General features: G+C 59.5%; 4 protein-coding genes across 9 annotated transcripts; 1 reads left to right on the forward strand and 3 right to left on the reverse strand.

The window, feature by feature from the left end:
* Nucleotides 1-111: 111 nt before the first annotated feature.
* Nucleotides 112-2,458, reverse strand: DNAJC4 (DnaJ heat shock protein family (Hsp40) member C4). 2 transcript variants are annotated; one of them, XM_004596871.2, is made up of 6 exons: nucleotides 2,083-2,435; nucleotides 1,340-1,433; nucleotides 807-991; nucleotides 567-728; nucleotides 367-453; nucleotides 112-281 (listed from the first exon to the last, which is right to left on the reverse strand). In XM_004596871.2, exons 1-6 carry the CDS (start codon nucleotides 2,175-2,177, stop codon nucleotides 176-178), a joined length of 729 nt encoding a protein of 242 aa, XP_004596928.2. In that variant the 5' UTR covers nucleotides 2,178-2,435; the 3' UTR covers nucleotides 112-175. The 2 variants fall into 2 exon arrangements, with proteins under 2 accessions (XP_004596928.2, XP_058518853.1); XM_058662870.1 differs by having other exon boundaries at nucleotides 567-991; nucleotides 2,083-2,458.
* Nucleotides 2,459-2,634: 176 nt separating this feature from the next.
* NUDT22 (nudix hydrolase 22) lies at nucleotides 2,635-4,899 on the reverse strand. 4 transcript variants are annotated; one of them, XM_004596872.3, is made up of 6 exons: nucleotides 4,796-4,899; nucleotides 4,021-4,518; nucleotides 3,473-3,571; nucleotides 3,085-3,182; nucleotides 2,887-2,980; nucleotides 2,635-2,779 (listed from the first exon to the last, which is right to left on the reverse strand). In XM_004596872.3, exons 2-6 carry the CDS (start codon nucleotides 4,498-4,500, stop codon nucleotides 2,636-2,638), a joined length of 915 nt encoding a protein of 304 aa, XP_004596929.2. In that variant the 5' UTR covers nucleotides 4,501-4,518; nucleotides 4,796-4,899; the 3' UTR covers nucleotide 2,635. The 4 variants fall into 4 exon arrangements, with proteins under 4 accessions (XP_004596929.2, XP_058518851.1, XP_058518852.1 ...); XM_058662868.1 differs by lacking the exon at nucleotides 4,796-4,899 and adding an exon at nucleotides 4,684-4,772; XM_058662869.1 differs by lacking the exon at nucleotides 4,796-4,899 and adding an exon at nucleotides 4,608-4,764.
* A 16-nt stretch (nucleotides 4,900-4,915) lies between these two features.
* Nucleotides 4,916-7,039, forward strand: TRPT1 (tRNA phosphotransferase 1). Its single transcript, XM_004596873.3, has 7 exons — nucleotides 4,916-5,237; nucleotides 5,466-5,547; nucleotides 5,959-6,128; nucleotides 6,208-6,382; nucleotides 6,554-6,610; nucleotides 6,696-6,806; nucleotides 6,918-7,039. Exons 1-7 carry the CDS (start codon nucleotides 5,163-5,165, stop codon nucleotides 6,977-6,979), a joined length of 732 nt encoding a protein of 243 aa, XP_004596930.2. The 5' UTR covers nucleotides 4,916-5,162; the 3' UTR covers nucleotides 6,980-7,039.
* FERMT3 (FERM domain containing kindlin 3) lies at nucleotides 7,006-23,560 on the reverse strand. 2 transcript variants are annotated; one of them, XM_004596731.2, is made up of 15 exons: nucleotides 23,420-23,560; nucleotides 22,919-23,093; nucleotides 20,341-20,574; nucleotides 20,118-20,240; nucleotides 19,850-20,018; nucleotides 19,660-19,762; nucleotides 9,909-10,016; nucleotides 9,644-9,778; nucleotides 9,512-9,561; nucleotides 9,277-9,401; nucleotides 9,058-9,164; nucleotides 8,736-8,969; nucleotides 8,292-8,416; nucleotides 7,646-7,787; nucleotides 7,006-7,556 (listed from the first exon to the last, which is right to left on the reverse strand). In XM_004596731.2, exons 2-15 carry the CDS (start codon nucleotides 23,076-23,078, stop codon nucleotides 7,377-7,379), a joined length of 1,995 nt encoding a protein of 664 aa, XP_004596788.2. In that variant the 5' UTR covers nucleotides 23,079-23,093; nucleotides 23,420-23,560; the 3' UTR covers nucleotides 7,006-7,376. The 2 variants fall into 2 exon arrangements, with proteins under 2 accessions (XP_004596788.2, XP_058518854.1); XM_058662871.1 differs by having other exon boundaries at nucleotides 22,919-23,098; nucleotides 23,420-23,519.
* Between the last annotated feature and the right edge of the window lie 1,035 nt (nucleotides 23,561-24,595).

The raw sequence follows: 24,595 nt of genomic DNA on the forward strand, positions 1-24,595 counted from the left end.
AAAGGGGACGCACCGCCCAGGGGGCCGGGCTCTCTGGTCACTTAGAGGGCGGGACGCTACCCGGTGCAGAAGCCAGGCAAGGGGCGCTGGGCCCAAAGGAGGGGGCCAAACTCAAGCTCAGAGAATGACTTTATTGCACGCATGATGGAGTCTGGTGAACACACCAGGGGAGCCCTCAGGGTCCAGGACTGCCGGGCACGATCCCAGGGCCTCGGGAGGGTCCAGGGGATGTTGACTGCCGCCTCTGCAGTCGCTCCTGCTGCAGCCTGGCTCTGTTGGCCCTGGAGGTGATAGCCCCTGAGTGGCAGGCCCTGGAGGCTGATGCCAGGGCAGGCAGCAAGGGGGCCAAGGAGAACAGGGACAGACCTGGCCCTGGCCCGCGTCTCATTGTAAATGGCCGTGATGATCCGGTCCTTTTCATCCATGAAGCTGCGGTGCACCTGCTCCAACTTCCTGCGGGCGGGCAGTTGGTCACAGTTAACTGTGCTGGCCCTCAAGGCCTGCCCTCCACTCCATCTCCCTCTGGGAACCCACAGCTTGCCCTTTGTGGGGCATTCAGGGGGCACCTGAAGGCGACGTAGTGCAGGCCCATGCCTGCCAGCATGAGCAGGAGGCAGTATCCCAGCACCTGGTGGTTGTGTTTACGCTGCTGCTGCCTCGCCCCAGGCCCCTGTGGCCTCACACCAGGAAACTGGGCCCAGTACCGGGCATTGGGAGGTTCCCAAGAGCTGTGGAAGAGACAGTAATGGGGGTGAGTCTCCTGGGGAGGAGGAAGGAGGAGGCAGGCAAGGGCTGGGCTTGTGTACCTGTATGCTTGGTAAGCAGGACCAGCCCTGGCTGGTGGTCCTGGAGGCCTTGGGGGGCTGGCAGAGCGCAGCTGCTGGTCGTAGACACGGCGGCTCTGCTCTCGGCTCAGCACGCGGTACGCTTCACTCAGCTCCACGAAGCGGCTGTGCAGTGTGGGGTTTCCGGGATCTCTGTCCGGGTGCAGCTGCGTGGAATGGGGTTCCTGTCACCTCCCTTCCCAGGGTCCACCCACATCACTCCCCAAGGCCCTGCCTGGCCAGGGACATGCTCCCCCCACCCCACCCCCGCAGGCCTGTCTACCCACTCCAGAGGACCCTTCCCCTACCTCAGGTCCTGTCCACCTCTCTCAGTGTCCAGCTGCTGGCTCACCCAGCTCCAGCTCCTCAGGCTGGATGCCTGGTGTGGACTCCCACTGGTGGCCAGCCCCCTGCCCCCAGGGGCTCTTCCCACCTACCCTACCCAAGCAGGCAACTCTCCCTGGGGCACCCCCACCTGGCTCGGCTTTCCTGCCTCAGTTTTCGGGCACGCCTACCTCTTTAGATTTGATGAAAAAGGCGCGTTTCAAGTCTTTGGCACTGGCGCTGGGATGCACCCCCAACAGCTCATAGTAATTCCTGGGGCTGGTCCTATTGGGAGAAGTGTGCACCTCTGCTTCCCCACGCCGAGCCACACCCCTTAACTCAGCCATCTGGAGGAGGCCTCCTCAGAGGATCTCTTGTGTGGAAAGCTGGTTTTAAACCAGATTCCTGGGGACTGACACTGTGGTACAGTACATTAAGCTGCCTGCAGTGCTGGCATCCCATATAAGCACCGGTTCGAGTCCTGGCTGCTTCCTATCCAGCTCTCTGGAAAGCAGCAGAAGATGGGCCAAGTTTCTGGCTTTGGACTGGCCCAGCCCTGAATGTTGTGGCCATTTGGGGAGCGAACTAGGAGAGGGAAGGTCTTTCTCTCTGTACAACTCTCCCTTTCAAATAAATAAAGAAATCTGAAAAACAGATTCCCAAGAGCCCTCTTCCCCTCCAGCCTCCCCCCCCCCTCAGCACGGTCCAGGAATCTATCTGCATGTTTGCACCTCACACACACACACACACACGCGCGCGCGCCGGTTCTGAATGCCTGACCAGCACTCCAGGGGCGAGCTCAAGGCCCCCATCGGGCTCTCCAGAGGTGAGGGTGGCTGGGGGCCGCAAGAGGAGACCACAGTTCTCTCCGCACTCCGTACAAATCCAGCCGGCACCAGCCAGGCCGCCCGCCCCCCGCCGGCACCCAACTCACCGCTGCCCGGCGGCCGCTCCGAAGAGCCGGGAGGGAGGGCTGCGGGGCCACAGCCGACCCAAGCGCAGGGACAGCAGGGACGACAGGGGCGGCATGGCGACGGGCGGACAGCTGGAGAAGGAGGCCACCGATGGGAGGGCATGGGTGCGGGGCCGTGGTCAGGGCAGGAAGAGCTGCCTCCCTGCTTAGGGTGCGGGTCCCCTGCCCGCCTCCGCCGCACCTGCCGGGGAGCCCCCGACGACACCCGGTTCCCACCCGGGAAATACGGGGGGCGGGTCAAGCAGGAGCCGGGGCAAGCCCCGCCCCCGCCGCGCTAGGCGACTCGGCCATTTCCTGCTCCGACTCGGGCACTGCCCTGCGTTTTCATTGGTCTATGCGCCCAGGGAACGCCCACCGCGAGCAAGGTGCAGCGAGGGCCACGCCCCCCGCAAGCGCCTGTTGGCTTCTGAGGCCCTGGATCCGCCCACCGGCGCCAAGGTCTTGGGTGGGCGTGGCCTGGACTGGGCGCCCACCCCACGAAGGCACGGGGGACAGAGCAGATGCGCGACAGAATTCAAGCACAAAGTCCTTTATTGTCTTCAGAGCCGCGGTGGCAGAGCTGGGGACTCCCCCGGAACCGGTTGAAGAGCAGGATGGCGCCTTTGGCTGAGGGGCAGAGCTGGGCCCACAGCTCCATCTCCCGCAGCCTCCACGCACTCTGGAGGAGGACACAGCCAGATGCGGATATGCAGCCCCGCGACGGCGGAGAAGGCTCGGACACCCCGGGGCCCCCACGCCCTGCACCCCCGCCCCGGCGAGGCACACCTGTGTCTCCACAAAGATGATCCCTGTAGACTCATGGGCCTCGGGGCCCCCGCTCAGGTAGTGCTTCCGCACCTGCTCTGAAGTCAGACTGCACCTGCACCGACGCGGGGTGGTGGTGGCCTGGGGGTTCCAAATCCCCGTGGGGCCCACCACCCACACCTCCTGGAACCCTGTACCCCCCAGAGCGAGCCCACTCACTGGACGTAGAACTCGGCACTGGCCCGGCCAGCACTGGTCTCGTTACGGGCGATGCCCAGCAGCAGGGGCTGGCTCAGGGTAGACAGTGGCAGGTTCACCTGGGGTGAGGGTGAAAGTGGGGCCCCACCTATTAGTGGCCACACCCTGCCAGTACCCCTGCACTCCATCGCACCCCCAGATCCCCTGTGGGTAGCTGGTTCGGTCACCAGGACTCCAGTTGGGGAGCAGCGACACATCTGTCACCACCCCTCGCCACTTCCACTGATACACAGCAGTGGAAGCTCGCAAGCCCAGACCAACCCAAGCTCCACCGTCAAGGCCCACCCTCAGACCCTCTTTCCAACACAGACCTCTCCCTTCCCCCTGCTCCCCAGCCCTCCTCACCCACCTCATCGCAGATCTCCTGCAGGATACTGGAGAACAACTCGCGCACCACCAGCTCTCCCGGGAGGTCCTTATGCTGGGGGCTATACCCGGGGCACAGGGCCTGCAGAGGGTCAGGCTCAGCCCCTGTCCGCTCCTCCTGCCTCCCCCATCCCACTGCCACTTGCTGCCCTGAATGCCTGCAGAGGGCACTACATGATGTGTTCCTTTCCCGGCAGTCATGGGTCCAGCCATGAGGGCTGGGGTATCTTCATTTGTCCACCTCTCAACCCCACAGGTCTCGGGCCGGTTGAACCTGCAGGCAGGTCTCCCAAATGGCAGAGCCTGGACTGGGCACAAGAGCAATGTGCCCAGGGCCAGGGAGGCCAAGGGGCGGTGTGGGGAGCAGATACGCGTGGAGCCGCACCCAGCCCACCAATGGGAGAGGGCTCAGTTTCGGGGCATACTGTCATGGGAGCAGGGGCCATCCAGGGGTGAAGGCACCAAAGCTGGGGATGTTCAGAGCTCCAGCCCCCCCCCCAGGCTCTCTGTGCCCAGCTGAGGGTATCTCACCTGAGGCTCAGGGTGCCCACCAGGCACGTCCACCAGCCCAGGGGCCTCGGCTACCTGCTGTGAGCGGCGCAGGAAGACCAGGCAGTCATCAACAGTGACCAGTGCAGCGCCCACCCCCAGTGGGTCTGCCAGATAGGCTTGCTTGTCCCCCCAGTCAGTGGCGCCCTGCTGCCGCAACTGGGCGGCTGAGCTGGCCCAGTTGGTGCCCAGGAAATCCCGGTAGGAAGTCAGGCCCAAGCATAGGAGCAGCTCGGGCCCCCGGGAGCCAGCAGGGGCCAGGGTGGCGGTGTGCAGGCGGAACTTGGGGGCATCGAAGAGCCAGGGCTGGCTCTGCAGCCGTGTCTCCCAGATAGCAGCAATGACTTGGTCGCCTGCTGGCAGGGGACGACGGTCATGAGCTGGACTCAGCTCTACGTGCACCTGCTCCTGGGTTAGCCCCCCTGCGGGACACTGAAGTAGCAGCGACACCTCGGGGTCCATGGTCTTGACGGGACAGCTCTGGGGAAGGGCACAGCAGGGCTTGTAATGGGGAGAGGAGCTGCAGCTACACACCTGGGGGTGTACCCAGCCCGCCTGCACCCACTGACCACTCGGTGGCCAGTTAGTGTCCTATCTTCCCTGCTGTCTCGGGTCCTCCTGCTGTCAGAAGACTCTCGGCCATACCGACCATGTGGACATCCTGGGTCCCCCAAATGCCATGCTCCATGTACCCCGTGGTCCTGCCCTGGGACACCCACCCCTCGCCTCCAGCCTCCCGCCCGGCGCCGGAACTCACCCGCCGACTGCTCCCGCAGGTTCCACCCCTTCTCTGAAGCGGAAGTGCCAGCCCTTTCTCCCGCGCCTTCTCATTGGACAGTCTCCGTCCCTCCCGTTGCTGTCGCGGCCCCGGCCTGGACGCTTCCGCCCGGTTGGCCCGCCTGGGCTTCTGCGCGACAGACCTTCCTTGCTGGCTGCTCTGCGAGCCTGGAGCCTTCATGACTGCTAGTGCGACCTCGGGCAAGGCTGGCTTCGCTCACAGATACTGCGGGTGGCGAGGCGCGCTGTACCGAGCTCCCCAGTACTAACATCCCGAGGCTCGCGAGGGGGCTGGGAGGGTCCTTAAAGCGACCCCCACGCCTCCCTGCTACCCACAGCTGTTGGCCATGAACTCCTCCGGAGGAAGGAGGCAGGAAACTCCAGGGTCCCGGGGTAGAAGGGCTCCCAGACCTCGGGAACAGGTGCGCATCCCGCCCCGCCTCATCCCACTCCATCCTGGCAGGATAGCAGAGGAGACCCTGGGGACCCTGAGCCCCCTGGCGTCCGGGTGACAGGGAGGTGACTTGTGGGTCTAACCATGCCTGCAGTCCACGAGGACTCCCCTCTGTCTGCTCTCCTGCTGTATGGTTCACCCTGTGTTCAGGGCTAGGTGGCCATGGAGACCAGCGGCCACCTCTGGGCTCTTCCAGGACCGGGATGTGCAGCTGTCTAAGGCTTTGTCCTATGCCCTGCGCCATGGGGCCTTGAAGCTGGGGCTTCCCATGGGGCCTGGTGAGTGAGGGTCTTGGTGGCTGGAGCAAGGAGCACAGTGAGCTGATCTGTGAACCTCCCCCCCCGCCTCCCGTCCATGGCCCCACTACTGCCAGGGGAAGAAGACCCGTGTCACGCCCACTGGGATAAGTGTCCATCTGGGCTGGGCCTGAGGATGCCCTATCCAGCCCCTGCTGGTCCAGTAGACACATGCTGGGGGGGAGTAGTGGAGGGCTTGGGTGTGGTGTCAAGCACCCCTGCCCCTGGCCACCCCGGCAGATGCTCTTCCCTTGTCACTTGGGGGAAACTGAGGCTCAGTCATACTGTTTCTGTTACCTGTGGCTTTCCCCGCCCCACCCGCCTCTTCCCCATCTGTGACTTGGGCCCAGGCCTGGGCAAGGCCAGTTCCCAAGCACCTCCCCACCCCGGCAGATGGCTTCGTGTCCCTGGACACCCTCCTGCAGCTACCACAGTTCCGTGGCTTCTCGTTTGAAGATGTGCAGCGCGTGGTGGCTACCAATGGGAAGCAGCGCTTCACCCTGCAGCCAGGGGACCCCAAGAGTGGTCCTCTCATCCGGGCCAATCAGGGCCACTCACTGCAGGTGCGGCTCAGGTGCCACGTTGGGGATCCCCTGGGGACATTTTGGGGGCAGGGGCGTTTCTTACTGTTGCCCGTCTCAGGTACCAGACTTAGAGCTAACGCCTCTGGAGACACCACAGACCCTGCCCCAGGTGCTGGTCCATGGAACTTTCTGGAAGCATTGGCCATCCATCCTGCTGCAAGGGCTGTCCTGCCGGGGAAGGATGCACATCCACCTGGCCTCAGGATTGCCTGGGGACCCCAGTGTCGTCAGTGGTCAGTGCTCCCCGAGGCGTGCCCAGTCACTCAGACCCTGTCTGTGCCCCAGGCCCTCTCCCTTGCCCCGCGACCTTGCATGTCCTGCATGGGCAGCACCCAGCTGGGCACTCCTGTGCCTGTGTTTGTTGACCCAGGAGACCTGGGCTATACCACCCATTGTCCTCACAGGCATGCGGCTCAACTGTGAAGTGGCTGTGTTTATTGACGGGCCCCGAGCTCTGGCAGGTGCGTCTGGACACAGAGGGTGTGGCCGCCACCCCCAGGCCTTCAGGAGGACCCGGGTCCTTAGCCCTGGCTCTCTGTCCGGCAGACGGGATCCAATTCTTCCGCTCCGCCAATGGTGTGATCCTGACGCCGGGCAATGCCAATGGTTTCCTGCTTCCCAAGTACTTCAAGGAGGCGTGGCAGCTCCGCCCCACCCGTGAGGGCTCCCCACTTCCCTTCTGGGTCCCCAAATTCTGTCCCTGTCTGTCCTGAACCCTTTCCTAGCCCTCTGCCCATGCTGTCATACTAATGGCTGTCTCTGCCGCAGGAAAGCCCATTTCCTTGGCTGGGGACACAGAGCCCACGCCCTCCGCAACAGCCCCAGAGTAAGAAGAGTGACCAGATGGACAACAATGCTGACAATAAAAATATTTATTGATCAAAACAAAACTTTAAAAAGTAACAAAACTCCTTCAGTGGGGAACCCTATTTCCTCATCCCTTCGCTATAGCGTCAGGTCCTTCTGGCATGTACATGAGGGGCACAGAGGCCAGGGAGCTGACCTCGGGCCCAGGAAGAGTCTGCCAGCCCTAGCCTGGGCATGGCAGGCAAGGGGTCCCACCAACCCTGTTCTGCCCCAAACCAGTCACAGCTGGTGAATGTGCCCAGCTCAGCGCGTGCCTGCAGAAGGCGTGAGACAGTGGTTCCTAGTGGGTGTGGGCCTGTTTGTGGCTGTGGCCGTGGCAGGTGGCAAGCGGGGTGGGAGGCGAGATGGGGCAGGCTGCTCTTAGAAGGCCTCGTGACCCCCAGTGAGCTGCAGGAAAAGCTCCTCGTCCAGTTCCTCCCCACGGGCTCGCTCCCGGGTGGACAGGAAGATGTAGCCACCGATGTACTCGTGCACGATGCGGCAGCTGGCCGACACACAGCTGAAGGCCACGTTGATGTGCTCGTCAAATTCAATGGCCACCTGCAGGGTGGGCCGGCAGAGGAGCTGCATGGAGAGCAGATGGCCAAGGCAGCGCGTCCCCTGTCCCCACCCTCATTGTGGGCACGCACCTGCCGGATGTCCCAGTTGACATTCCACTGCCGCATGTTGCTGAAGCGCCAGGTCTTGACCACGTCGCCCACAGCCAGGTCGATCCGGATCAGGCGGTTGTTGGCGATGCCCAGGATCTCGTCTTTCCTGCTGCCCTTGAACCTGGTCCCAAGGGGGAGACAGAGCCTTAGCAAGGATTGCACCATGCATAGGCCCATGGGCAGCTCTTAAGGGGTTGTGAGTCAGAGCGGCTGCCTGCATCCCAGCCCCATGGCTCAGCCTCGCTGGGTGAGTCGGGAGGGCCTCAAGGTGCTCATCCGGAACATGGCAGTGGGTGCAGTTGTTGAAAGTGCATGGAGTGGCAGCAGGCATGCAGTCCGTGCCTTTAAAGAACAGCACTGCCATCATCACATGGCCTCGCTCAGCTCTGCGGGCTTGTCTTAATCAGCCTTGGCTTACAGCCCAGCCCGGTGGGGTCCAAGGAGGGGGTTGTGGGTGGCAGAGCTGGCATAGGGGCTTGTCTTGCACCTTCCTGGCCTGAGCCCCTCCCCCCATCTCTTGCATTTGCTGGAGCCTGCAGATGGAGGGAGATGTGCCTGCCCAAGGCGGACAGGATGGGGGTTCTTGGGCAGAGATCCGCTCAGTGGGCAGGGCTGGGGAGCGTACCTGACAGTGAAGTAGGAGATGCCAAAGTCGGGCAGCGACTGCCAGGCTTGGATGAAGCGCAGCTGGGCCTCCGTCAGTGAGAGCTGGGCTATGTTCTGGTGGGCTTCCAGGATCCGTGGGGTGAGCTGCAAGGGCCAAGGCAGTGAGGGGCTGCCCGTCCTTCCTCCCCCCTCCCTGCTGCTTGCTTCTGTCAGGGAGACAGGAAGCTGAGCTAGGGGAGGGGCAGTGCCCACCTTGGAGCACTGAAGCCAACACAGGTTGAGCCACACCCAGAGGGGCTCTCCACAGTGGATGGGGACCGGCCTCCCAGGCCCAGAGACACAGGTCGGGGAGGGAACAGCAAGCACCTGGCTCTCCTGGGGAAGGCTGTGTGTTGACCCTGGGTTCAAGGGTGACCAGGTAAATATGCTGTGGTTATCCCCATCCCCCTACTTCTGCTGGCACCTGCTTGGGCTTGAACTTGCGCTGGAAGCGTGGGGCAACAAGGCCGTAGGGGTTGAGGCCCTCAGTGGAGGCATCAGGGCCTTGCGCGTGGTTGCCGGAGCCTCCGGCACCTGTCCGCTGCAGACTGAGGAAGGCCAGGATGGCTTGCACCTCACTGGCATAGCTGCTGTCTGCCATGGTGCGACCCTTGGAGGCCAGCCGGCAGCCGGCCATCCAACGCGCATACTGCTGCTCCTGGGTCAGGCACAAGAATTGAGAAAGGGGTCAGCCAGCTGCGGCCCGGCCCCAGCCCCAGGCAGGACCCTCAGCAAGCCTCTCTTACGTCCTGGCAGCGCAGGTAGATCTCGCTCATGCCCTCGGGCGAGGGCACCAGGAGTTTGATGCAGAACTTCTGGCCAGAGACGTTGACATCGGGGACGACCTCACAGCCTGCAGGAAGCACAGGGGGTGGGCTGGGAGCTGCCTATGTGCACAGCAGCCCCACACAGCCACCTGGGGCCTGGGAGGAGACTGGCTGTGGCAGGGGACCTGGAGTACTCACCCTTGAGGTTAAGTTGCTGCACAGGCTCCCCAGGGGCCTCGTCCTGGCTCTTGTAGTAGGACAGCGTGGTTTCTTTGAACACCACCCAGTGCTGGCGGTAGCCCTTCAAGGTCAGCTTCCGGGGCCTGTGGGTAGGCTGGGTGATCTGTGCCAGGCCACTGCCTCCCCTTCCCTGGGCCCCTCACTTCCTGGCTCCAGCCCAGTCCCTCCTGGTCAGCTTGGGGCCCATCCTCACCGGAATATCCGGAGGTGGTCCTTCAGCTCGGGAATGGCGGTGAGGCTGTCCTGGGGGTACAGGGAGGGGTCAGAGAGAGAGCTGAGACCCGTGCCCTGACTCGGATCCCTGCCTGGCCTGACCACTCCTCACCAGCACGTCTGTGGGCGCCGAGCCCTCCAGCTTCACCTCCAGCCTGTCCAGGGCTGCGTCCAGGTCATCCAGCCCAGGGTCCGGGCCCCCGGGTTCGCCTGCCTCCCCACTCTGGGACAGCTTGTTGATGTGGTACTGCAGGTGGGGGGAGCATGGCAGGGGAAGGCTGAGACACCTGCCCTGCCTGCCCCCCCCTCTTCCCAGGGCCCTCCTGCTGGGCCTCCCAAGGAGATGGGGTTCCCTGCCCCCTGGGGAGCCTGGGCACCTGCAGAGCGGCGAACACCATCATCTCCTCCTCAGTACAGTCGATCTCCTCCAGCAGCAGGTCCCAGCGGGCCTGCTCGTACAACTGGGTCAGCCGCACCGGGTCTGTCTGCAGGGCAGCCAGGCTGGTGAGATGCCAGCGTCCCAAACGCCACATGTCCCGCCCCTGCTGGTCGTGGCCCCACGTGGGCAGCAGACTCTATGCCCAAACTGCCAGCTTTCCATCCATCCCCCCAACCAAACTTGGTTGTGCCAATATTTGATGTGTGCCAGCTTGCAAGGGGAGACCCAGACAGCCATTCAATGCAGAGGGTGGGCTCCGAGCAGGACAGAACTATTGAGTATGTTGCTGCCACAATCAAGGATGTCACAGTGTGAAGGATGACAAAAGAATGGATTGAGGGGAGGCTTCCCAGAGGAGGTGACAGGCTAGGCAGCGACATGACCGATGACAGAAAGGCAGAGAGAAGGAAGAAGATTCCAGAGAGAGGGGTCTCAGCAGCCACGGGCAGCAAAGAGGAGCTGCGATGGACAGAGTGAGCCATGCCCGGGGAAGGAACAACCGGGGCTTAAACACACGCTTCTGGGCTACAGGCTCCGAACCAGCCCTGTGTGAAGACGGTGGCAAGGGCACAAAAGGAGCAGGTCCCTCCCCAACCTGGCAGCCAGGTGTCAGCAAGTGGCACCTGGCAGAATGCGAGGGAAATGCTGACTCAGAGGCACAGCAGCACCGGTGCCCAGGCCCAGCCAAGTGTGGGGCACTGTGTTGAAAAGGGCGAATTAGAAGGGAGCTGGAGGGGGCAGCTGAGTGGCGGAGTAAGTAAAGCCACTGGCTGTGAAACCAGCCTCCCATATGAATGCTGGTTCAAGTCCCAGCTGTTCCATATCAGGTCCCTGCAACATGAGTCCCTGGGGCCATGGAGTGTTCACATGAAGGAAAACATGTCCCCAGTCCCCTTCCGCATACTATAGTCTAATATCAATTCCAGACAGATTGTACATCACTCATGCAAGTTTAAGCACGGCCGTCCTCTGCTGCTTTCCCAGGCCACAAGCAGGGAGCTGGATGGGATGTGGAGCCACTGGGACATGAACTGGTGCTTATATGGGATACTGGTGCTTAAAGGGGGGAGGATTAGCCAATCGAATCATTGCACTGGGTCCAAAATGAACAAATCTTCACAAAAACATAAATGCAGGGCCCGGCGGCATGGCCTAGCGCCTAAAGTCCTCGCCTTGAACGCGCCGGGATCCCATATGGGCGCTGGTTCTAATCCCGGCAGCTCCACTTCCCATTCAGCTCCCTGCTTGTGGCCTGGGAAAGCAGTTGAGGACGGCCCAAAGACTTGGAACCCTGCACCCATGTGGGAGACCCGGAAGAGGTTCCTGGTTCCCGGCTTTGGATCAGCGCGCACCGGCCATTGCGGCTCACTTGGGGAGTGAATCATCGGACGGAAGATCTTCCTCTCTGTCTCTCCTCCTGTCTGTATATCTGAGTTTGTAATAAAGTAAATAAATCTTTAAAAAAAAAACAAAAACAAAAACATAAATGCAGCTTTCACAGAAAAACAGAAATTTAACTTTGCGATTGTGGGGCAGAAAATAATTCTTCAATAGGTCATAGAATGTTTTGTTTTGTTTTTAGTTTGTTTGAAAGAGAAGTAGAGAGAGGGAGGGAGAGGGAGAGAGATCTTGCAGCCGTTGGTTTACTCCCCAGTTGCCCACAACAGCCTGGGTTAGGCCAGATGGAATTTAGGAGCCCAAACTCAGTATGTGTGGCTGGCCAGGGCGCAGGTCCTGGCGTCTTCAGGGCTGCCTCCCAGGGTGCGCAGTGGAAGGGAGCTGAATCCCAAGTGGGGCTGCGACTCCAATCCACGGACTCTAATGTGGGATGCAGATGTCCCAAGGGCAGGAACCATCGCAGCCAATGCCTGCCCCTGGACACGAGAGGGTTAGGAGCTGGCACTGCAGCACAGAGACATCACCTACAACCTGTGCGTGCTGGACGAGGCCCAGCTGTTTTACTTCCAACGTAGCATCCTGCTGGTAATCCTGGGAAGACAAGCGAGGATGGCCATGTCCTTGGGTCCCTGCATGTGGGAGACCTGGCTATAATTCCCAGCTGCTGCCTTTGGCTTGGCCCAGTGCTGCCGTCTGAAGGAGTGAAGCAGCAGAGGGAAGATCCCTCTCTGCTCTGTCTCTCCATCTCTCTCTGTAAACTCTGGCTTCCAAAATAAATAAATGCATCTTACCAAAAAATTGTGTAATTCTCCTGCATAAAAAGAACACAGCACTGCAGCTGTGCATCCACCAGCAGGCATGCCTGGCAAAGCTCACCATGTCTCTGTTCCCCAGAGCCCACACTGCACAATGCCTGCCAGCAGCCTAAGGGAGAAGCCAGCAGTGGCACATGGACGCAACACGATGCCGGACAGAAACAAGAGCGTTTGCTCCAGGTACAGGCAACTTGCATGAATCCGACAAACGGAGCGTGCAGGAGCTGGGTGCAAAAGAGTTTAGACTGGGTGGCTCCATTTTTTTTTTTTTTCTGTTTAAGGAAAACACACACAAAACAAGCCCTCTGAGAACTTGAAAATACAGTTGCTTGGCTGGTGTTGTGGGCATGTTAAGCCTCCACCTGCAGCAACAGAATCCCATATGGCTGCTCTGCTTCTGATCCAGCTCCCTGCCCGTGTGCCTGGGAAAGCAGGCCTGTGCCCACGCGGGAGGCCTGGAAGGAATGCCTTGCTCCCAGCTCCCTGCCCGTGTGCCTGGGAAAGCAGGCTTGTGCCCACGTGGGAGGCCTGGAAGGAACACCTGGCTCCCTCTCAGCTCCCTGCCCGTGTGCCTGGGAAAGCAGGCCTGTGCCCATGTGGGAGGCCTGGAAGGAACACCTGGCTCCCTCTCAGCTCCCTGCCCGTGTGCCTGGAAAAGCAGGCCTGTGCCCACGTGGGAGGCCTGGAAGGAACACCTGGCTCCAGCTGCAGCCTGGCTTCACTTTGGGCATTGCGGTCATTTGGAGAGTGAACCAGTGGAAGACAGGGGTTTCTTTCATTTCTCCTCCTCTCTCTATAGCTCTGCCTTTCAAATAAATAAAAAATAAATTTAAAAAAAATCTGAGCAGCTGGCATGGTTACCTAGCAGGTAAAGCCACCAAGTGCAACACAGATATCTAACAATGGGTGCCAGTCCATGTCCCAGCTGCTCCACTTCTGACGCTACTTCTTGCTGATGCCCTGAGAAAACAATCCAGGTTGGCACTTGGCATTCAGTCTTACACACGTGGGACATCTAGATGAAGCTCCTGGCATCTGGGTTTGACACGACCCAGCCCCAGATGTCACAGCCGTCTGGGGAGTGAACCAGAGGATAGAAAATCTTTCCATAACTCTTCAAAAACAAAACAAGACAAAAAATTTTAAAGATTTGGCTGGCTTACTTTTTTTAAAGATTTATTTTTTATTGCAAAGTCAGATATATATATATATATATATAGAGAGAGAGAGAGAGAGGAGGAGAGACAGAGAGGAAGATCCTCTGTCCATTGTCTCACCCCCCAAGTGACCGCAATGGCCAAAGCTGAGTCAATCTGAAGCCAGGAGCCAGGAACTTCCTCTGGGTCTCCCACACAGCTGGGTGCAGGGTCCCAAGGCTTTGGGCCGTCCTCGACTGCTTTCCCAGGCCACAAGCAGGGAGCTGGATGGGAAGCAGGCTGCCGGGATTAGAACTGGCGCCCATATGGGATCCCAGCACTTTCAAGGTGAGGACTTTGGCTGCTAGGCCGCCACGCCGGGCCCTGGCTGACTTACTTGAATACATTTGTAGAATTTCCACAGTCAGCAGGTGATTGTGAAGCTAAGTCAGGCTACTCTCCACAAAATAGAACAAAAGGACAAAGAGTTGAAAGATGAAGATCAGTCTGTGCAGTTTTCCTTTGGAAAAAAAAAACCAGTCCAGGAAGTGCCCTACCCACCAAATAGAGCTAGAGAAAGGAGAAAAATGAAGGCGAGCAAATTCCTAACTAGATTATATTGGAGTATTTGTCCAAAACTGAAGGGCTGACTCAGGCTTCCGCTCTGAATGGGTCAGGAAGCAAGAGTCATACAAGGACTTATTACTGAGAGATTTTGGAATACCAGGTGTCAGGAAAAGATTCTAGAAGTTTCTGTCATTTTCTTTCCCTTTATAAGAAACGATAGAAGTGTCACTGGAAGGACTGGAAGAAACATGATAGCCGGCTTCCCGTGGGAAGGCATCTCCAGCATCCGCAGAAGGCCAGCCAACCACAGCTCTCTCGTCAGGAAAGTTCTGTCAGGACCGAGTGCAGCGCCACTGCCTCCACAGACACTCACACCTCCGTGCCCTGCCAAAGGGAGCCGTGGAAACCCGTTCTCCCCTGAGAGGAGGGAGGCGGCGGTCAACAGCAGTCCAAAAACCCAGGGAACCAAGCCAGTTACCAAGGAACGGCAAGCCCAGGGACAACCACCACGCCGTGGGCCCGATGGCGAGCGATCCACGAGCCACGAAGGACGTGGCTGCGACGGGTATCCTGGTGCCACAGGCCACTGTAAAAGGAGTCTGGGGTGGGGGCGCCCAAGGAAGGAACGGCCCCACCCATCACCGTGCAATGCCCAGTGGCCAGAAACAGTCACACATATCATGACCAGAAAACCTCTGGGATCAGCAATCAACTGAACACGGCAGCTCGGCACTGCCAGAGTGCAGACGCCGAACACCGCTCTCCGGTTTCACTGCGAACGCGGGAGTTACAGGGCCTCCTGCTCACTGCCATGACCACATGCATGCCTTGAACCCAAGACTGCAAACCACCTGATGAGAAACGCGCAGGGAGATGTGTGAGCGAGGGGACGGGGATGGGAGACAGGGACTCGCTCTTCTCATGCGCCGCAGGCTGCTGTGGCAACCATCAGAGACTGCTCTGACTCAAAACACACGTGAATGTAAAATAGAAGAGTGACCAGGACCCCCGAAGGCCAAGGGAACGAGCGGAGACAGCCTCCCCTGCGCCCCCTGCCGGAGAGGGGCTCCCAGCTGCAGCCCAGGCCCAGGGACCCACAAATGCGGGACTCAGCACAGGAAGGAAGCGCTGGAGCCCGCAGTGGTTTTTTATATGCTATTTCCAGGGCCTGGGGCGGTAGCCTAGCAGCTAAAGTCCTCCCCTTGAACGCGCTGGGATCCCATATGGGCGCTGGTTCTAATCCCAGCAGCCCTGCATCCCATCCAGCTCCCTGCTTGTGGCCTGGGAAAGCAGTCGAGGATCGGCCCAAAGCCTTGGGACCCTGCACCCACGTGGGAGACCTGGAGGAGCTCCTGGCTTCGGATCAGCTCAGCTCTGGCCCTTGCAGCCAATTGGGGAGTTAATCAACGGACGGACAGACGATCCTTCTCCCTTCTCCTCTCTGTATATCTAACTTTCCAATAAAAATAAAATAGATCTTTTAAAAAAAAAACCCAGGAGGTGGGAGAATAAGCAAGAAATGCAACGCAGGTGAAGAGACAAACGGCCCATAGAAACAGACCTTGAAACACACAAGGAAGAGCCGATGGACAAACCTGCCTTCAGTCACTCTGAATGCATCCACTGGAGTTCAGAAAGGAACAGAAAGCTGCAGAGGCAAAGGAAATGGGCGTGGAAACTGTCACTGGAAAAGCTATGGAAAATGTGAAAAAGGAAGAACTGGGCAGGCCAGGCCCATCTTGGAGTACCTGACTGGTGAGTCTGAAGGAAGGAACTGGGTGTGTATGACTCCCTTGGGACCCGGTACCCACTTGGGAAACCCGGAAGAAACTCCAGACTCCTGGCTTCCAGATTAGCTCAGCTCTGTTTCGACCATGTGGGTTATGAACTAGCAGGTGAAAATTTTTTTCTTGAGCCTGGTGCAGTAGTCTAGTGGTTAAAGTCTTTACCTTGCAAGCACTGGGTCCCATATGGGTGCCGGTTCTAATCCTGGCTGCTCCACTTCCCATCCAGCTCCCTGCCTGTGGCCTGGGAAAGCAGTCGAGGACGGCCCAAAGCCTTGGGACTCTGCACCCTGTGGGAGACCTGGAGGAGGCTCCTGACTCTTGGCTTTAGATCAGCTCAGCTCTGGCCGTTGCGGCCATTTGGGGAGATGAGCCAGCAGATGGGAGATCTGTCTGTTTCCCCTTCTCTTTGTAAATCTGACTTTCCAATAAAAACAAATATTTTAAAAACAAACAAACAAACTCACACGAACAAAGGGTTTAAGCTCTTATTGCGGACAGGTCAGCACTCCCAGAGCTACCAGAGGGTCCACCAGCCAGACAGGGCACAAGCCCAGCTGGCAGCGTGGCGGTACACATAAGGTCGGAGCACAGGAAGCGGGCAGTGTGGGCACACTCCGGAAAGGCCTGCCGCAGGTTCCGAACGTCCTACTGGGAGCACAGGCGGCAGGGCCAGGCTTCCCATGACACCGGCATACCAACACCACAGTCCCAGCTGCTTCCACGACCAATCCAGCTCCCTGCTCATGCGCTTGGCGAAGCAGAAGGCCCAAGGGTCTGGTCCGCTGTGCTCACGTGGAACACCAGGCTCCTGGCTCTAGTCCTCAGCCCAGGTGTAGCTGTTGCGGCCATTTGGAGAGTGAACAGTGGATGGAAGAGCTCTCTCTAGCTCTGCCTATTGCATTTTTTTAAAAGTTTCTTTTTTTTTAAGATTTATTTATTTTTATTGGAAAGTCAGATATACAGAGAGGAAGATCTTCCAACTGCTGATTTGCTCCCCAAATGGCCACAACAGCCAGAGCTGAGCTGATCCAAAGCCAAGAACCAGGAGCTTCTTCTGGGTCTCCCATGCAGGTGTGGGTCCCAAGGCTTTGGGCCGTCCTCAACTGCTTTCCCAGGCCACAAGCAGGGAGCTGGATGGGAAGTGGAGCTGCCGGGATTAGATTAGCAGCAGTGCCCATATGGACCACCACTCCCACTGGACAGCATGAGTTGGGATAGGGGCAGACCAGACCGGGCAGGGCTACAACACCAGTGGGCCTCATGTGAGCTAAATCAGGGAAAAGCCAGGCTGGGCTGACTGTTCCTACTGGTCCAAGCATAAAGCAGAATGAGTGAGGGTTGGCTGGCCTTTGCCACAGCATCAGCTGGTAGAGGCTGGCACTGGGGGCTAATTCTGTCAAGTTAAACTGCAGAACCACCTACGGAGAACATGATCTGGGAGTGACCCAGTAGAGAATAAGTGGGCACCTCCCTCTTGGGCTACCACTACCACTGGACAGCATGAAAACCAGGACTGGAGCAGGCATGGCTAGACAGAACGGCACTCATGTGCAGGCTGGACAGTAGGGCTGGTTGGGTGAACTAGGCTTCAATGTCATTGACATGAATAAAAACTGAATGGGATGTGGGACAGACTGGACAAGTCTGCTGTACTTACTGTACATACGGGAACCAGGGTAGAGGGCTGGCCTGATGGGGGTTATTGGGTGTCAGCCTGACTGGGCTGCAGATCTCCCTGGTTTGCGAGAGGGGCGAGTGTGTGCTGGGCAGAATCAGGCTTGACTGTAACACTCATTGGTTCGTTGGAAGACAGGGCTGGAAACAGAACTGACCCAGCAAATGCAACCACCAGCTGATTGGGGCGATGGACTGTGCCGGCCCTGTACTGGCAAGCACATGCAAGAATCAGGCCTGGGATCACCTCAGATGAAGTTTCTTTGGAGATCCCTCCAACTGAACTGCTGAACTCAGAACCCCAACCATGAAGAGACTATGTCAGCCAGGGGATTCTGAAGAGATTTCATCACACTTGGAACGGCGAGATTGGCAGCAATTCAGAACTGTTGAACTATCAAAACTGCTTCAGCAAGACCCTTGGAGCATGCCTTATGTCAGGGACCTGGGATGGGTGGGAGGCTGGGTGGGGCTTTTCCCTTTATCTCTCCCTTTATCCCAGATACAGAAAAAAAATAATAATATTAATGTGGAAACAATGGTCTTACCCACTTTCCTGTAGCCCTTGACCCTTTGTGCCATAATCAACTATGTAAAGATTATCAAAATAAAAGAATTTTAAAAAGAAAAAGAAAAGAAACCGGTGCCCATATGGGATCCGAGGCATGTAAGGCGATGACTTTAGCCACTAGGCTACAGCACCAGGCCCTTGCCTATTAAATTTTAAATATAAGTCATATATGTGTGTGTGTGTGTGTGTGTGAATTATTGTGCCGAGTGACAGGAAATAGCCAGAAAAAGGCAGGGATTGTGTAAGTCCCACAACCAGTGGGGCACAGCCAGTGTGGGCACACCTGCAGAGACCGAAGCCAGTGAAGGGTGGCTGGGGTGGGCAGGGAGTGACTGCAGCAGGGCGTGGGGGTTTTCTTTGGGGTGAGAATGATGTCCTCAAGCTTCCCAGTGACGCTTGCACAATCCGAAACACACGTGGCCCCAAGCTGGGCATTGCAAACAGGCGTGTGCTGTGGGCGGGGTGGGCTATCTCCAGGCTCTCACCCCGGGAACAAAGCCAGCGCCTGTGAGGAACAGCAGTGAGTGGAGGGAGGGCACAGACGTCAAGGGGGGCAGTAAAATGCAGGGCACGGCGCCCAGCAGGGTCTGACCCTTAGGGGGCTTCACGGGCAAGGGTGACTGGGTAGCCACGCTGGTTGGTGCTCACATCCCAGACGCTTGCGTCACAGAGGAGCGACAACGGGACCCTAAAAGTGCTCAGAACCCGAGGCGGTGGGGAAGGAGGAGAAAGGGAAGCAAGGCGCCAAGGAAGGGAAGTGATGGCGGAGGAGGGGAAGGAGCTGGGCCCGGAGAACTGGACACTGGGGACAGTGCAGTGCCCTGGGGCAGCGGCCATGAAGCAGAGGGCTGGGGGTGAAGGCTGGGGTGACAGCCCTGGGCAACGCCCGCTGGCCCCAAAGGGAAGGATGAGGACATGAATCAGAATGGCTGACGGGGATTTTTGCCCAAGAGAGGACCAATGGAGAGCCAGAGAAGGATCCAGAATGCTTTTGATGGGGAGGGAGGGGGATGGATTAAGGAACCCATGGGTTTTGGGGACCCCGTCCCAGGGCAGATGTTTAGCTGCTAGGCACACCCACATCCTGGTTCTGATCCTGACTCCTCCCCGTCTGTTCCAGCTCCCTGCTAGTGTGCCCAGCAGGCAGTGGAGGATGGCCCGAATGCTGGGGCCCTGCCACCCTCTTCCCAGTTCCAGCCTGACCCATCCCTGGCTGATGCAGGCATTTAGGGGAAGTGAGCCGGGGGTGGGGAGATCTCAACGGATACAATAACAAATACATCCAGTGTGGGAAGAGTGCCGCAGGAGGCATGAGAAGTGTCTGGGCTGCAGATGTGACCAGGTGAGCACGGTTTCCAGACACTGGCCATTGTCAGAAGGCAGAGCGGAGCATGGGGAGCCCCGGAAGGTGAGGAAGGTGACAGCTGGGGAGTGCTGGCAGAGCCCACAGCATGGCAAGCGAAGCCCTGAGCCCCAGAGGCAGGCTTGTGGCTTGGGTCTCTGTGGGTAGAAGGAGCTAGGGGGGATCCCAGTCCCTGCAATTCCAAGTGCCGACCACCCTCTCTCACCACCTACAGTGAGCCTCCTGAGCTGTCTCCCACCTCTCCCCCGAGGCTCAGTGTGCCCCTGAGCCCACTACTCTCCAGGGTGTCGATAAACAAGCAGGAAACGATAGAGGAGCATGGTGACTGCCCCCACCCTGGCTCCAGACCCCAGGCAGCTCCAGGCTGCCATGGCGTACCTTGGGGTCCAGGTCAAAGAAGCTGTAGTACTTGAAGCGCAGCCAGAGAGTGTCCCCCGCCTTGATGCCCTGCTGCATGAGGCACCGCGATGAGTCCAGCCACCTGCGCACAGAGGCCAGGGTCAGGGATGCTCCAAGGTGGGGTGTGTGGGTGGGAAAGGCCTGGAGGCAGGAGCTAGGGGGGACGCACCTGCTGTGAAGCTGGGTCTTGTCCGGCAGGGAGCTGGGTCTGGGCAGGCGCTGCAGCAGCACAGGGTCCGGAGGCGGCTGTGGCCGGCTCAGCATGCGGTAGCAGGCCTCTGTCTGCGCGCTGTCGGAGAAGTGTGCCGGCATCCCCCGGAACCGTGCCGGCGCCACCCCTGAAAGGCACAGGGTGGGGGTGCAGAGGTCAGCGTGGACGACCCCACCCAGCCTCGCTCGGCCCTAGCCGGCCCACTCTGCAGCGCCGCCCTGCTCACCGCCAGCCAGGACGACTCGGGTGAGGTCGAACACCTCCTCCTCCTCAGTCTCCTTCTCCTTCTTCTTCCTCTCCTTCCTCTCCGGAGCCCGTAGCAGCGACAGCTCCTCCGGGTGCCGGATGCCTGTCGGGGAGCTGGGCCTCAGCGGGGAGAACACCCCTCGTCCCCCCTTCCCTGAGGTCCAGCCCTGAAAGTGGGGTGCCCTGTCCCTGGGGCCACTCACTGAGGAGGCGGCAGATGGCAGCCACCGCCTGAAAGAGGGGCTGCGAGAAGCTGGTGCGGAGGCGCAGCGCGCGGCGGTTGGGCAGCCGCAGGAGGACCGGCCGGTGCTGGGGCCCGAAGAAGAGGCGGGCGTCGGCCAGGACCCCATACTTGTCCAGCGTCCAGTGCGTCTGCAGCAGCCACTGCCTCTTCTGCTCCCACCAGAGGGCGTGGTCTGACCAGTCCTGTTTGCGATCTGTGCGGATGAGGCCAGGCATGGGCGCGTGCACGCTCGGCAGCCTCCTTCTTGCAGCCCCCAGAGGCTCAGGGAGGTGCAGATCCCAACTGCTTGCTGCCTGTGCTCAGGGCCTGGGAGTGGGCCTGCCAGCACCTGCTCCGTGCAGTGTCTGTGAGGGATACGTGAGGCGACTGTGCAAGGCATCTTCAAAAAGTTCACGGAGCAAGTATCATTGAACAACTACAGGGGATTTTCTTCACCTAAACAAACTAATTCCAATTTACATGAATCCGAATGAAATGTTTCTTTGCTTTTATTTATTTGAAAGGCAGAGCAGAGAGAGAGAAAGGATCTTCCACCTGCTGGTTCTCTCCTTCAAATGCCAGCAACACACTGAAAGCCAGTGGCCTGGAATCAAACCCGGGTCTACCACATGGGGAGAAGGGACTCAAATACGTGAGCCATCACCTGCAGTTCCCCAGGGTGCGTGTTCCCACGGAGCTGGATTTGAAAGTGAAAGCGGGAGGGCCCGGGGCGATAGCGTAGTGGTTAAAGTCCTCACCTTGAATGCACTGGGATCCCATATGGGCCCCGGTTCTAATCCCGGCAGCTCCACTTCCCATCCAGCTCCCTGCTTGTGGCCTGGGAAAGCAGTTGAGGACGGCCTAAAGTCTTGGGACCCTGCACCCGTAAGGGAGACCCAGAAAAACTCCTGGTTCTTGGCTTTGGATCGGCACAGCACCGGCCGTTGTGGTCACTTGGGGAGTGAATCATCGGACGGAGGATCTTCCTCTCTGTCTCTCCTCCTCTCTGTATATCTGCCTTTCCAATAAAAATAAATACATCTTTGAAAAAAAGAAAAGAAAAAGTGGAAGCGGGAACTCTGATAGGTGATGGGCACATCCACCAGCAGCAGCTTAACTTGCTGTGCCTCAACACCCACTCTTCTGGAAGCTTCTCAGAAAACCGACCAGTTGAAATGGCAGAAAGAGTGAGAGCGAGTGACTGACCATGTGCTGCTGTGCTCACCAAGGGCCCAAAGCAGCTGGGGCTGGGTTAGGAGTCAGGAGCAGGCAGGTGGCAGGGACCAAAATGGACTGAAGCATCCCAGGGCACACACTGGCAGGAAGCCGGACTGGAAACAGAGCTGGGACTCGGACCAGGCACTGCGATATGGGATGTGGGCACCCCGTGCCGTGTCTTACCCAGCGTGCCAAGCCCCCGCCCCTCTATGGCCAAGCCTGGAGGCTCTGCCCTGCCGAGGAACCCTCACCGGAGAGCGTGAATGTGGATTCATTATTCGTCACTGGACAGGGCACAGGGGATGCCCAGCCTCCTCTCCATACCCCTGCAGAAGCTCAAGTACCAAGCCCACAGGCGAGCCACGCTGCTCCGGGACAGCCTGCAGCCCCTCCCACTCAGCCATCCACTAGCTGTCCTCTGTCTCTGCCCTGGGCCTCGTGCTGCCCACTTCCCCCTCTCGGCCTTCCCTGTTTCCATCCCATCCTGGCCGTGAGCCCCCCACTGTGGGGAAGCCCAGGCCGGCCTCTCGCCCTCAGGAGTGACTGAGCGTGGGCAGCCAGGGGGCTCAGGCTGCAGAGACTCGCCTGGCCTCCCTGGTGCTGGAGCCATGGCCTGTGTGCCTTTGTGTCTGATGCCACCTCCAGGCCTGTCACCCCACCGCAGGCCGGCCATGGCCGGGACCTGGCCTGCACACCTGCCGCGGCCCCGGCTGCCACGGATGTCTCTAGGGACCTTTTGTCCTGCTTCCGCTTTCATGCGGCCTCTTCCCAGGTGCTGGCCCAACAGGCCTCCCCACTCTCAGGCTCCTGCTTGGGGCTCCTGCGGGCCTGCCTTCCGGCTCTGGTTATCACAGCCCCTGCATGGGGGATTCGCTGCCTGCCAGGAAGGCAGGCCGTGCCCAGCATGCACATCCTTGGCCCCGAGGCTGATACCACAGGAGGCTGTGTAACTTCCTGTGGGGGCAGGGCCCTGGCACCAGCCTGAGCCCCAGGAGCCCCCCACACCTCCCCCCAGGATTCAGGTCCCCCCTCTACTTGACCCAGCCAAGGCACCCCCTTCTGCCCCAACAGTGATAGACAAAGGATTGCGGGGTGCCTTGCCTGCGCCTCAAGCCTGGGCCTCAGCAGACCCAACTGGGGCAGGCAAAGGGGGCTGCTGGGGGAGAGGAGGAGGAGAGAGGAAGGGAGGGGAAGTTGAGGAAATGTGTGGGAGCTGCCTGATGCAGCCAGGGACTGAGTCACGGTGACTAGGTGGGCCAGCCCGGAAGTGCCTGGGGGTCCTGCTGGCAGCCACCCGAGGGGTGTGCTGGGGTGGGTGTTAGGGGGTGCCTGGTACTCACTGATCTCCTCCACAATCTTGAGAATCACCCCGCCGATGTGCGACTCCCCGGTGACGCGCAGGGTCACCGTCTCAGCCTCAGGGTCCTCCTGGCCCACGAACACCCGCAGCTCCCAGGAGGAGTCGATGTAGTCCCCAGAGGCCGTCTGCATCCCCGCCATGGCTGCGGCTCGCTCCTACACTCAGGGCAGAAGGAGGCAAGCTGGGCAGGGGGTCCACACACCTGCGGTATCGGGACACACAGGCACGGAGGCCCCAGCAGGCGGAGCCGGAAGGGCTCTTGCAGATCACGTTGTCCAACCCACTCCACACTTGCAAGGATGCAGGTCTTGACCCCAGCTGCCCACTGCCTGCATGGGTGTGTGAGCCCAGTCCCGACCCATGGGTGGGAGCCAGACATCTCAAAGCAGCCACAGTACAATGGGGTGGGCGGGGGAGAGGGGTGTGCAGTGCACGCAAACAAGGCAGGGCCCCGGGGTCCCAGTTGTTGGCCAGAGCTTACCTTGCCTGCAAAGGCCGGGGTGGCAGATGGGGGATAGCGGCCTGGGCCTCGGGCTCTGTACCTGCAGCTGGGAGGCCTTCCCTTTTTGCCACCAGGCCTGTGGGGAGTTGCCTTATCACCAGCACAGTGTGCTCGGCCCCTCCCAGGGCGGGAGGCAGGGACCGGAAGCACACTGCAAGCGTGGTGTATGGCGGCTCCATGGGGCCCTGCCTCTGGCCCCGCAGCTACAGGAAGCGAGCAAGAGAAGAGGGGTCAGTGCACCCAGCAATGCCCCCTGCTCCTGGCAAAGTAGGCGACTTCAGCCCTGACCAGAGAAATCCCCCCACCCTGTTGGCGTTCATAGCCTGCCCCTGCCACCGCAGCAACCCTAGAGCTGGCCGCAGGTGTCCCTCATTTGCCAGAGACCCTGGAGGAAGGTCCTTGCTGCAGACAGCTTGCTGTTGCCCATCTAATCTCCAGTAGAACCTTAATTTCCAAGCTTGACAACCCCAGAGCTAACCAGGTAAGACAGAAATGAGCTTAGCCACTCAAACTTTCGGCCCCTTCCTTGGCCTCCAAGCTTCCAAGCGGACACCTGCCCTGGCAGCAGAAGGGCAGGGCTCCTGTGAGAGGGTCTAGCATGCCTTCTGGCCTTCCTGCTCCAGCAGAGCTGCAGGGAAGAGCTGGGGGGATGGGGGGTTCCTGGGGGAAGGTGGAGCCAGGCCCCAGGCTTATGCAAATGCGAGGCAGAAGTTGAGCACACTGCTGACCTCAGCGTCTTTCAGGGCTTGGCTAGTGAATGAGGAAGTCTTCCCCTGTTCCAGCCACCTCCCCTGTGCAGAATGCCCGAGACAAGCAGCTGCGGCAACCAGCCAGCTCTTCAAATTCGGTGTTGCAGAGCAGTGAGTTAAGCAGCTGCTTGGCAAGTGGAGCTTGGGCTGCTGCTTCTGAACCAGCCCCTGGCTAACGTGACAGAGAAAGTCAGAGCCAAGCAAGCCCTTGGGCTCTTGCCATGGCAGTGGGAGATACTTGATGGACTTCCAGGCTCCTTGCTTGCCTGTCCATGGCAGCCATCTGTGGAGTGAGCCAGTGGGCAACCTGTACTTTTTTTCCCCCTAAAGACTTATTTCTTCCATCCACTGGTACTCCAGTAATGGCTGGAGCTGTGCTGATCCAAAGCTCGGAGTTTCTTCTGGA

The sequence above is a fragment of the Ochotona princeps genome, chromosome 4 (assembly GCF_030435755.1).
Source record: "Ochotona princeps isolate mOchPri1 chromosome 4, mOchPri1.hap1, whole genome shotgun sequence".
In the NCBI taxonomy this organism is placed as follows: domain Eukaryota; kingdom Metazoa; phylum Chordata; class Mammalia; order Lagomorpha; family Ochotonidae; genus Ochotona; species Ochotona princeps.

Coding starts and splice junctions, on each gene's coding strand:
- FERMT3 (XM_004596731.2), bottom strand. CDS start 23,078: ATGGCGGGGATGCAGACGGCCTCTGGGGACTACATCGACTCCTCCTGG. Junction 9,165..9,276: donor GCAGCAACTTAACCTCAAGG/GTGAGTACTCCA, acceptor TGCTTCCTGCAG/GCTGTGAGGTCGTCCCCGAT. Junction 8,417..8,735: donor GCAAGTTCAAGCCCAAGCAG/GTGCCAGCAGAA, acceptor TGGCCCTTGCAG/CTCACCCCACGGATCCTGGA.
- NUDT22 (XM_058662868.1), bottom strand. CDS start 4,719: ATGGCATTTGGGGGACCCAGGATGTCCACATGGTCG. Junction 3,183..3,472: donor TGCAGGAGATCTGCGATGAG/GTGGGTGAGGAG, acceptor CCCTCACCCCAG/GTGAACCTGCCACTGTCTAC. Junction 2,780..2,886: donor TCATCTTTGTGGAGACACAG/GTGTGCCTCGCC, acceptor GTCCTCCTCCAG/AGTGCGTGGAGGCTGCGGGA.
- DNAJC4 (XM_058662870.1), bottom strand. CDS start 2,177: ATGCCGCCCCTGTCGTCCCTGCTGTCCCTGCGCTTGGGTCGGCTGTGG. Junction 1,434..2,082: donor GGAGCGGCCGCCGGGCAGCG/GTGAGTTGGGTG, acceptor TTCTCCCAATAG/GACCAGCCCCAGGAATTACT. Junction 992..1,339: donor TTTTCATCAAATCTAAAGAG/GTAGGCGTGCCC, acceptor CATTCCACGCAG/CTGCACCCGGACAGAGATCC.
- TRPT1 (XM_004596873.3), top strand. CDS start 5,163: ATGAACTCCTCCGGAGGAAGGAGGCAGGAAACTCCAGGGTCCCGGGGT. Junction 5,238..5,465: donor CTCCCAGACCTCGGGAACAG/GTGCGCATCCCG, acceptor GGGCTCTTCCAG/GACCGGGATGTGCAGCTGTC. Junction 6,807..6,917: donor GTGGCAGCTCCGCCCCACCC/GTGAGGGCTCCC, acceptor TCTCTGCCGCAG/GAAAGCCCATTTCCTTGGCT.